At 47.4% G+C, this 12,076-nt stretch overlaps 1 protein-coding gene across 1 annotated transcript in view; it reads left to right on the top strand.

Moving 5' to 3' along the window:
• The window catches only part of TOP6BL (TOP6B like initiator of meiotic double strand breaks), a 53,674-nt gene extending 42,229 nt beyond the window's left edge, over positions 1 to 11,445 (top strand). Inside the window, exons 12-14 of the mRNA XM_084635100.1 lie at positions 6,764 to 6,881; positions 8,880 to 9,163; positions 11,327 to 11,445. Coding sequence (XP_084491226.1) covers positions 6,764 to 6,881; positions 8,880 to 9,163; positions 11,327 to 11,380 — 456 coding nt within the window. The 3' untranslated portion in view covers positions 11,381 to 11,445. The remainder of the gene's footprint in view (positions 1 to 6,763; positions 6,882 to 8,879; positions 9,164 to 11,326) is intronic.
• The last annotated feature ends 631 nt before the right edge of the window (positions 11,446 to 12,076 follow it).

Raw genomic sequence — 12,076 nt, forward strand, 5'->3', positions numbered from 1 at the left:
CGACCGGGAGGGGCCGGCGTTAAAAGCAGCTCCCTTCTGCTCCCCTCTTGGACTCCTGGGGAGCAGGGAGAGCAGCACGCAGTGGGAGGACAAAGCCCCCCCAGGTAACATGGGGAAGGGAGAGTGTGCTGGCCCCGGGGCTGGGCGCAGGGGGACACACACGTGACCTGCCCTTTTGCTTGTGCCCCCGCACTATGGGGAGGCACCAGTTGAATATGGGGTATCCTTGGGGGACAGGGTGGAGCAGGGGCAGGAAGAGGTGGGGTGGGGCATTGGGGGAAGGGGTGGGGCCTAGGATGGAGCAGAGGGTTGAGCTGGGAAATCTGGAAGTCGGTGCCTATGGATTTCAGTTTCTTAATTTGTAACCTAAGGGTGTGAAAGAGGGTGATATTCCTCTGGGGAATATTTATTGTTTCTGCTTGAGTAGGTCCTTTCAGTGGGCAGTTGTCTAGGTACTGGAAGATCAATATTCCCTGTCTGCGTAAATGCACCACTACTACTGCTAGGGTTTTGGTAAAAACTCTCAGGGCCGTCAAAAGTCCGAAGGGTAGCACTCTGTACTGGAAGTGGTCTTTTCCTGTTGTGAATCGTAGGAACCGTCTGCATGCGGGAAGGATGGTAATATGAAAGTATGCCTCTTTTAGGTCGAGGGCCGAGAACCAGGCCCCCTTTTCCAGCACTGGGATCACTGAGTTTAATGTGACCATCTGTGGATACGGACAAACTTGTTAAGTTTTCTGAGATCTAATATGGGTCTCCATCCACGGTTTTTGTTTTGAGTCAGGAAATAGTAGGAATAAAATCTCTTCCCCTTGTGTTGTGTTGGAACTTGTTCCACGGCACCTAGTTGTAGAAGATGATTCACTTCTTGTCGTAGAAGGTGCTCGTGAGAAGGGTCCCTGAAGAGGGACAGGGAAGGGGGATGGGTAGGTGGAATGAAAATAAAAGGGATGGTATAACCTGTGTGGATGATCTCTAATACCCAGTGGTCTGTGGTGATGGAGGCCTGCGTATAATAAAATGGTCATAGCCGATGACCAAAGGTCTGGGTTGTTTGTAGTATTGGCGCTGGTTGTTGGGGGAGGTCAGTCAGACCCTTGACCAACGTTTCAAAATTGCATCTTGGCTTATGGTGCTTGGGACGCCACAGACTGAGACTGGGAAGGATAACGTCTCTGTGGCTAGTGTCTTTGTCTCTGGTTGTCGAATTGTCTCTGTTGTTGTTGCAATGTATTGTCTCTGTTGCGGGAGTATGGTTGGTATTTCCTCCTTCTGTTTGGGGTTGTGTAAATGCTGAGTGTTCTTAGTGTCGCTCATGAGTCCTTCATGGAATGTAGGACCTCATCTGTCTTGGTGGAGAACAGCTTATCCCTATCAAATGGGAGGTCTTCTACCTTAATTTGAAGTTCCCTCAGGATTCCCGAAGAATGTAGCCATGAAGCTCTGCACATTACTATTGCTATTGTGCATGCGGCTGTGTCTGCGACATCGAGGGATGCTTTGGGTGCTGTTCTGGCTACGAGCTGTCCCTCGTTAATGATGGCTTGGAATTGTTCCTTCTTGTCCTCTGAGATTTCATCAAGGAACTCATTCAGTTTAGTGTAATTATTGTGGTTTTTGTTGCTAGTAACGCTGTGTAGTTGGCCGTGTGGAATTGCAGAGTTGCCAAAGAGTAGACTTTCCATCCAAATAGATTTAATCTCTTCCAATCCTTGTCTTGGAGTGTGGATCAGGATTGTAGTTGTTTACCCCATTGGTTGCCCCCATCCACCACTAAGGGTATGTCTACACTATAAAATTGATACCCACATTGCCAGGGCCCGTGCTTTGAGAGAAGTCTTTGTCCATGTCCTCATCACTCTCGTCACCGTGCTGACGTTGCCTACTCACTCAGCCGTTTTTCTCACCCCACTGGATATTGCAGTCCTTAATATACAGGTTTGTTCCTTAAACCTGGGCCAATCTCCTGTGTTGGAGTCTTGTCTTCTTCTTCTCAGTGTCTTGGCTTGCAGCATAGGTGGGGGCAGGAGAAAGGCTCAGTATGTGTCCACTCTGTCTGTTTTATACTCTCAGTCCATGTGCTTGGAGAGCACAAGTCTAGGCATGTCTGGAGGGCATTGCTGAGTCTCCTCAAGCAAAGGTTGAGCAATTCCCCTTGTGTGGCCTCATGCAGGAGAGTCATTGCTTTGTAGCTCCCTTGCTGGGCAATGGCTGTTGATGGGTTGTTTGGCACTCCTCCCAGGCGTTAGTTACTTTCCTTGCTGTTGCATCTGGGGAGCTAATATCTGGCTGAGTCCCCAACTTACAGCATGCTTTAGTGACCACCATATAACACAATTCTCATAACTTAATATGCATTAATGATACACATATATGGATAGATAAATGTCTTTCAGCAGATCATAACCTTTCCCCTGATACCTTACAAGGCATACTTTATATGTAAGATCATGATTATATGAAAATGAGGAATATGGGGGTTACACTATGCTCCCCCAAGGTATAGAATGTCACAATGGTATATCTGATAGGTTTCAGAGTAGCAGCCGTGTTAGTCTGTATCCGTAAAAAGAAAAGGAGTACTTTTGGCACCTTAGAGACTAACACATTTATTACAGCATAAGCTTTCGTGAGCTGCAGCTCACTTCATTGGATGCATCTTTTTAATGGTATATCTGTATTTCAAAACTTGTGCTGTGTTTCTGGGTGACACCCCCAGACAGATTGACATCAGCAGTGCCTAGCCTGTTTGATGGCCCATGATCAAGGGTCATCAGCTTAGAAACAACCCACTGAAAGAAGCCAGGGGCTACACCTTATGAGTCAGCAGGACTTGTAGGGGCATGCGTATGGACAGAGGACTCCAAGGTTTTTCCATGCCGTGTGCTATGAGTTTGTGTATGGGACAAAGGAAGTACCAAACACATGGCAAAGGATATAAAAGACAACTGCATCATCTCCATCTTGTCTTCAATCCTGCTTCCCACCTCTGGAGTAATTTCTCTACAAATTTAAGCTCTGAACAAAGGACTGAATGATCCCATCCAAGCTGTGGATGTGTTCCAGAGGGACTTTCAAGCCAGCAAATTCACCAATACTGCTGAGAACCTGATATATGCACTTTGAAGTCTCTGTATATATGTGATTGCTTTACCATTTAAAATCGCTCGTCTTGTTCTTTCTTTTTTCTTTATAATAAACCTTTAGTTTTAGACACTAAAGGATTGGCTGGCAGCGTGGTATTTTGGGTAAGATCCAAACTAATATTGACCTGGTAACATGGCTGACCCTTTGTGGTTAGAAAAACATTTTGCATAGTGAGTAGAGTTTTTAAATAACTTCTCACTGTACTGGACCTGTGTGCTGATTGGGAGCCAGAGAACTGGAATGCAATAAAGGGGGCTGTGTGATTTCTTTTTTCAGCTTCTTGATAACCAGTGTGGGGGATCAGAAACACAGTTTGTGACTGGTTGGTGAGTTTAACTTCAGTGTTAACCACCAGTTTTGGGAGTATCTGCTCTTCCTTTTGCAGCCTGAACAAAAGCCTAACACTAATACCAAAAGTCCAACACTTCTTACAATGGTGGACAAATCCAGGAAACATATGCTCAGGGACCCCATTCCAGCAGGATCCACCTTCCATACTGATCACAACGGTTGCTCACCGATTTGCTGGGGCACCCACCGAAACCAACATACAATCCAAGAGAATCCGCAGTGACACATTTACACACCAACCTGCTTGAATTATGCACAGTTCGCAATGCATGCAACCATTTCAGAACAAAACAATAAGAGTCATGATGGACAACATTGTATGTATGTTCTACATAAACCGACAGGGCGCAGCACGATCTCGCTCCCTATGCACAGAAGCCATAAAACTATGGAACTGTTGCATAAAACACAACATCACCATTACAGCATCATACCTCCTGGGTCAGCAGAACATGACGGTGGACACATTAAGCAGACAGTTTCCTCAAGAACATGAATAGGAACTGAATGACAACATAACACAACACATATTCCACATGAAAGGGTTCCCACACATCGACCTATTCATATGAAACAACAAATGCCCAAAGTTTTGCTCATGAGCAGGACTGGGAACACAATTCCTAAGAGATGGCTTCCTCGTCAGATGAAACACACCTCTCCTGTAGCATTCCCACTGACACGGTTAATCTCCAGGGTAATACACAAGATATGAAACAACGAAGCCAAGGTCATACTTATAGCCCCGACATGGCCCAGACATGGTTCCCATACCTGAGATGCATGGCGATCTGCGCACCATACACTCTCCCACGGTGACGGGATCTTCTCTCACAAGACGCAGGTCAAGTCCTCCATCTGGACCTGGAGAAACTTCACCTGAAGGCATGGCTCCTCCAGGGCTCCAACACGAAGAATTAGCCTGCTTAGAACAGGTTAAACAGGTATTACTAAACAACAGAAAGACATCCACTTGTGCAACATACCTACAGAAATGGAAGAGTTCTCCATGTGGTGCAGAAACAGATGCATAACTGCACTTACAGCACCACTTCATTTGATCTTGGAGAACATATTAGAACTGAAACAATCAGGACTTTCCATAAGTACGGTTAAAGTACACCTGCCAGCCATAGCTGCTTTCCACCATAAGATCGATGGTGTCTCAATATTCACACACCCGATCACAAAGCATTTCCTCACAGGTATAACCCAGAAATACTCAACCCCACATCAGCATGGGATCTAAACCTGGTCCTTAGAGGCCTTACCAAAGCACCATTGGATCCATTCATGACTTGTTCTCTACTACACCTCTCAATGAAGGTAGCATTCCTGGTCACAATTACTTCTGCACAAAGAGTAAGTGGACTAGGGGCTCTCATGGCCCACCCTCCATCTACCGTATTCGTCAAAGACAAAGTGACACTACAACCACACCCAAAATTTTTCCCCAAGGTATCATCATCCTTTCATCTCAACCAACCAATCACTTACCTACATTTTACCCTAACCCACATGGGACTGTACAAGAGACAGTCCTACACTCTCTAGATGTTAGATGCGCATTAGCATTTTACCGAGATAGAATGAAACCATTCAGAAAATCACTGAGACTGTTCATCTCCACAACTGAATGATCAAAGGGATCCGCAATATCAAAACAAAGACGTTCAAAATGGATCTCCAATTGCATCCACCTATGCTAACAACAACAAAAAAGGGAACTCCCAGTGGGGATCAGAGCCCATTTGACGAGATCAATATCAACCTCAACAGCCTTTTTGAATAACCTACCACTCACAGAGATATGTCGAGTCACCACTTGGGCATCCAAACACACATTCATTAATCTCTACGCAATAATGCAAAGCTCAGGCTCAGATGCGATACTAGGCCGAACGGTGCTAGCACCAACTATGCATACAACTCCGCAGCCCATCCATCGACAGTAGGGCACTGCTTTACAGTCACCTGAAGTGGAGCATCCACAGGGATAGTACTCAAAGAAGGAGAGGGTTACTCACCTCATGCAGTAACTGAGGTTCTTCAAGATGTGTTCCCCTATGGGCGTTCCACTACCTACTTTTCTCCCCTCTAATTCGGCGTTCGCATTAAAGACTCTGTGGTAGGAAAGGAACTGAAGGGGTCAGGCCGTGCACATGCTAGATGAAGCGCTAATGGCACGGCAAGCCAGCTACTGCGCATGCACATCCTGACCAGGCACTGCTCCCGAAAATCTCCCATCAACCAGCGCCAGGATGCACCAACACCTGAAGTGGAGCACCCACAGAGATACTCATCTCGAAGAGCCTCAATTACTGCACAATGCGAGTAACCCTCTCATTCCTCTTTTCTGAGATATGCTTCTACTGTAGTCAGGCATTTGGTAAATACCCAGGGAGCTAAGGACAGGCCAAAGAGAAGCACGGTGTACTGATAATGCTGATCTGTCATTACAAATCTCAGAAATCTACTGTGGCTTGGGAAAATCAGTACATGGAAGTAAGCGTCCTGAAGATTGAGAGCGGCAAGCCAGTCATTGTGATTCAAAGAATAGTAGTTAGCGTGACCATGTGGAACCTCATGTAATTGATGTACTTGTTGAGACGCAGACTGAGGATAGATCTCACCCCCTCCCTTGGACTTGGGGAGCAGGAAGTACCATAAGTAGAATCCCTTTCTCCAGTTCCGAAGGGGAACCTCCTTTCTGGCCACTGAAACCTGGAAAGAGTGTGCAAAATCTTATCTAACTATTAATAATAAACTAAACTTAAGGGCACTGGTAAGCTAGCCACAACTAAAAACTATATACAGAAAAATCACATCACTGTGGAATAAAGCCTGAGGAGAAAACCACTCTGACTCAAGCCATGGGAGATGAGAAGGAACTAGGGAAGAGTGTTGTGAAGCCCTTAAATAGCCAGGGGAGAGGCTAAGGGGTCAGGGGGTGCAAGTGCTGCCCCATGTGTACTGTTAGGTAAAGTTCTCTGGCTTTGGTGCACTGGGCACACACTGACCTGAGCAGAATACACGTCTGCAACCACTCTGTGGGATAGCTACCCAAAATGCACTTGTACTGCCAGGCGTGCTGCTGAGAGCACCGTGCTTGGCTGTGGGGAGCAGTGCAGTCAGTTCTGCATGGCTGCTGGGGACTTGCTGCACTTTTGCGTCAGTTCAGCCTCCCCTACCCAGTTTTCCAGTGTAACCAGGTTGGCAGAGCTGTCCCCTGCTCATCAAACTTAATGAGGGTAACTTTCAACAGCAGGTACCTGAAGATGCCAACCCAGCCTGGCTTGCTGCGTGTGACTTACCAACAGCTGGCCAGAAGCTATCACAGGAAGAGGCATCTGACAGCATCAGTTCTCTCAATTCAGAGCCGGGTAAGAAAATGTACAGAGGACACACATTCTCTCTGCACACTGTGACAAAGTTCTGTCCTTGTCTCCGTGGGTCCCGCGTTTCCTGGCAGATTTTGCTAGCCTCAGAGGCTCACTGTGACCCTCCACATAGCCCTTGTCTCTCTAGAGGCAAGGGTCACAGCCTACTGAGCCATTTTCATCATAACCCAGCGAGGGAGGTGAGGAGAAGCTGTCCTCCCTTTCACAGTTTCTGTTGTCTCCCAGTCTCAGTGAATAATCAGAGGGGCAAAGGGGGGAGCCCGGGTCCACCCTCTACTCTGGGCTCCCCCCTTTGGCCCTCTGATTATTCACTGAAGATGCCAACCCAGCCTGGCTCGCTGCGTGTTTCTTACCAACAGCTGGCGAGAAGCTATCACAGAAAGAGGTATCTGACAGCATCAGTTCTGTCAATTCAGAGCCAGGTAAGAAAATGGGACCCTAATAGTATCAGCTATGGTAGCTGACCTTTGAGAAACAGGACACATACAATTCCCTGGGCTACTTCCCCACAGCAGTCCCCACTTCCTCAAGTTCCACTTCACCCTTACCTCAGGGCCTCCTTCCTTGTGCCTGATATGGTGTGTACTGCTCAGTCTCTTCAACAGCACAACTTCCTCCCACAACTCCTGACATGCACGCCCACCTGACTATCTGGGAGGTTTTTAACTAGTTTCAGCCAGCCTCTGATTTTCTCCACTGCTTTCTGGAAGCTATCTCCACTGCTTTCTGGAAGGATCAACCTAGCTGTCTCCACTGCTTTCTGGAAGGATCTTAATTGGCCCCAGGTGTCTTGCTTAACCTGGAGCAACTGCCATTTGGTTACCATGTAACAGGGATTTGTTTAGCCTGGGGCTAACATACCTGTTTCTCACTACTTTCCTATAACCATCTGGCCTTGCCCTGTCACAACACAAACACACAGCTCCTCCAGGTGATAGCCACCCAGACACCCCACAAATCCTCTTTCCAGTGACCGCACTGGGGCTTGGATCCAGCCACATTAGTACTAGAAAAGTAGATAAACAGGCCAGCAGTTCATAGAACAACCACAATCATATTGCCTGTTATTCTTTGCATGACTGAATTAAGGCCCCTATTGTGCCAGGCTCTGCACAGACCTTCCCCGACTGAGATCAGACTCACATTAGACTGAGCACTGCATAGACCCACAGTGAGAAACAATCAGAATAGACACAGAGTGGGAGGGGAAACAAAGGCACTGAGAAGGAAGGGACTTGCCCAAGGTCATGCCGCAGGCCAGTGGCAGAGCTGGGAATAGAGCCCAAGAGTCCTCTGCCCTGCTCCCTGGGATGGGCTGTCTCTACTCTTAACACCCTTTAATATCTTATTCCTTTCTCTAACCCCCTCGTCCTCCCTTCCACACTGAGCAGCCCCACGATGGCTCCGAGATCATTTTCCTGTGCAGTTTCTATTTCACTTACCACAAGCATTGGAGCTGATTGAATGGCATGCTCTTATCTGCATTTACACATGCTCACAGTAGATTTTGCCCACCATTCATCCATAGATTTCAAGGCCAGGGACCATTCTGACCATCGGGCATGACCCCCTGGCCTGTATCAAACAGGCCAGAGAACCTCACCCAGTGATTCCAGCATTCAGCATCAATCCTGTGGTGGAGCTAGACCAGATAATTCAGGGAGACATCCGGTCTGGATGTGAAGCCGCTAAGGGATGGACAATCCCAACCATGGGATTCTCCCTCCTGGCTAAACATTTTCCCCTTATTCCTAATGTGAATGTATTCAGACTTCCAGCTGCTGGCCCTGCTCAGTCTGTGTCTACCAGATTCACGAGCTCCCTAGGGTTACATGTGGCCTTTGCCAAACTTGGCAAAGAGGTCCCATTCGCCTACAGCATGGTATGAGACACTGGGTAACTAGCTCTGCAGCATTTCCCAGCGATAGAACAGTATAAGACAGTTATCGTGAGAGCATCATGTTCATTTTATGTTTACAGCCTCTCTGCTGGACAGAGCTGACTTGTGGGGAGAAATGAGTGAAACTAAGAGGAGGAAGACAGCAACCATGGAGAACAATGCAGGTGGGGCTCTGGAGCGAGAGCCACTGGGTGGCTTGCAGGAGAGGACGGACGATCTCATGACAGACTTTGGTAGCCAGCTGAGTTTTTGCCTGTGGAGTCCCAAGGAAGGAGCAGATGCCAGCATGTTCCTACGTGAAAGAGAGGAAGGCTTTACAGCTGTATCAGAATGCAGAGCCAGAAGCAGTGAGAATCTGTGGCAGGTTGGTGAGGGAAGAACCTCTCCAGAAATCAAACTTGGTTTGAGCAAAAGGGAAGGGCCAAACTGGATGGCACCCACAAAGCCATGTTCGCAGGAGCATGGGCTTCAGAATCAATTGGTGCTGAGTTCTAATGTGCCTTCCCTCTCTACCTCACTTTCCCTGTCTGCAAAATGGGGATAACACTGACCCAACTACCAGAGGGAGCTGTGGCTTCAGGTATGAATGTGTGTGTGACAGATTGGATCACAGAAACCCCTTGGGAGCTGCCACTTGATGTGCCAAGACTATTTTTGCCCCTGCTTTCCCTGCCAGCTTAGGACTCCAGAACCCTGCCTGGCTGTGCCAGACACACTTACTGGCCACAAACACAGACCCAGGTCTAAACCACGTCCCACAAACGGCAAGCTTAACTGAAAGCAGCTTAGGAAATGTTCCTGTCTTTAACACTCAGATGCCCAACTCCCAGTGGGGTCCAAACCCTAAATAAATCCATTTTACCCTGTATAAAGCTTATATAGGGTAAACTCATAAATTGTTTGCCCTCTATAACACTGATAGAGAGACATGCACAGCTGAAGATGCCAACCCCCACCCCAGGTATTAACACATACTCTGGGTTAATTAATAAGTAAAAAGTGATTTTATTAAATATAGAAAGTAGGATTTAAGTGGTTCCAAGTAGTAACAGACAGAACAAAGTGAATTACCAAGCAAAATAAAATAGAACACGCAAGCCTATGTCTAAGAAACTGAATACAGATAAAAACTTCACCCAGTAAGCTTCCTTTTACAGAATAGTCTCCTTCTAGTCTGGGTCCAGCAATCACTCACACCCTCCCCCCCTCCTCCATAGTTACGGTCCTTTGTTCCAGTTCCTTTCAGGTATCCTTGGGGGGGGGAGAGGCTCTCTCTTTAGCCAGCTGAAGACAAAATGGAGGGGTCTTCCAGGGGTTTAAATAGACTTTCTCTTGTGGGTGGAGACCCCCCTCCTCTCTCTTATGCAAAGTCCAGCTACAAAATGGAGTTTTGGAGTCACCTGGGCAAGTCACATGTCCATGCATGACTGAGTTCCTTACCAATCAAGCCACATTCCTGGGAAAGCCCAGATGTGGATTGGCATCTCCAAATTCATTGTTGGCTTAAGGCTTCTTGATTGGGCACTTACTGAAAATAGTCTTTTCTCAGGAAGCTGACCAACTGCTTCACTAAAACCTACTCAGAATCAAACAAGTATGCAGCCAATATTCATAACTTTGAATACAAAAATGATACATTTATACAAATAGGATTAATAGATTCAGTAGATCATAACCTTTACAGATATGTTACATGGCATATGTAGCATAAAACACATTCTAGTTATGTCATATATACATTCATAAGTATATTTCTGTAAAGCCTTATGGGGGGCATCGTCACAGTGTGGAAAGCACTTTGAGAGGCTTAGATAGAAGGGCTAAGGATTATCAATCAGGAGTAATACGTAAACATGGCTATGGGGATTTCTTTTCAAAAATCCTTCTAGATTATGCAAAAGTCTGGGTTTGGTTTTCAGAGGACAGCAAGGTGGGCTGGGAGTCTGGAGCTCAGCAAGGGGAGTGGAGGGGGGTCTAGTGGGTTAGAGAACAGGGGCAGGGACTGGGAATCAGGACTCCTGGGTTCTAGTCCCAGCTCTGGGAGGGGAGTGAGATCTAATGGTTAGAGTAGGGAGGGTGGGAGCCAGGATTCCAGGAGCCCACTGAGATCTGTGGGAATCACATACAATTAGTATCTTGGTCAAAGGGGCCTGTTCAGCACAAGGGAAAGACTGGAAGTTTCTTGGGGTGGAGACTTCCATTTACTGTTTGAAAAAGGCACCAGTCATTTGTGGGGCCAGGCTCTTGGTAGCCCAACATGAGAGCCCTCAAAGGGGCCTGAATTTGAGGGTGATGTCCAAGCACTGTCTGGAAATCAGGGTCCTTACAGCATCTCTAGTTGCATGCTCAAAAAATGAGGCACCTGATGTCACTCTTTGCTTTGGAAGAGTTTGGCCTGGTTGTGTGAGCAGCACCTGGCATGGCAGGACATGGCCTCCAGGTGTTGCTGTAACCTCCCTCGCCAGTGGGGAGGCTTCTCTGCTCCTGTCTAGTCACAGACCAATGCCTGTTTGTATTTGTCCTGCAGGCTGACCACTTGTGGCTGCAAGAGATTTCCAATCTTTCTGAATGGACATCCTGAAATGGAGATGCCCTTAGCCAAGGGTATGAGAACAGCTGTGCTCCCCCATGCAAACAAAGCCAAATAAAGACCATCCGTTCAATGGGGTTCTTGTTCTTTATTGTTGGATGGCAGTAGGGCAGGGGTTCTCAAACTGAGGGTTGGGACCCCTCAGGGGGTCACGAGGTTATTACATGGGGGAGTCACGAGCTGTCAGCCTCCACCCCAAATCCCACTTTGCCTCCAGCATTTATAATGGTGTTAAATATATAAAAAAGTGTTTTTAATTTATAAGGGGGGGTCGCACTCAGAGGCTTGCTATGTGAAAGGAGTCACCAGTACAAAAGTTTGAGAACCACTGCAGTAGGGCTTAGGAGCCCCGATACGCACTAGGACCCCTCTGTGCTGGGCACTGTACAAAAATGGAACAAAGCTGGTCCCTTGCCCCAAAGAGCTGACACTGTTGTATTAGAAGGAGGGAGGGTGGATGGCTTTGTGGTCAAGGGACATGACAGTGGTGGAGGACTTCTGGGTTCTTCTTTGAGTATATGTCCCATGGGAGCTCCACCATAGGATGTTTGTGCCTGTGTGCTCTTGATTGGAGACTGCAAAGTAGTGCTCGCGGGCCTGCCCCTGTGCAGAACACCTCATCCTCTGAATGAGTGGTGGTGGGCTCAGGTCCTCCTCAACTGCCAGCAGCTCAAGACAGAGTCTTTG

Source organism: Lepidochelys olivacea, assembly GCF_965140295.1.
Source record: "Lepidochelys olivacea isolate rLepOli2 genome assembly, chromosome: 7".
Classification (NCBI taxonomy): Eukaryota; Metazoa; Chordata; order Testudines; family Cheloniidae; genus Lepidochelys; species Lepidochelys olivacea.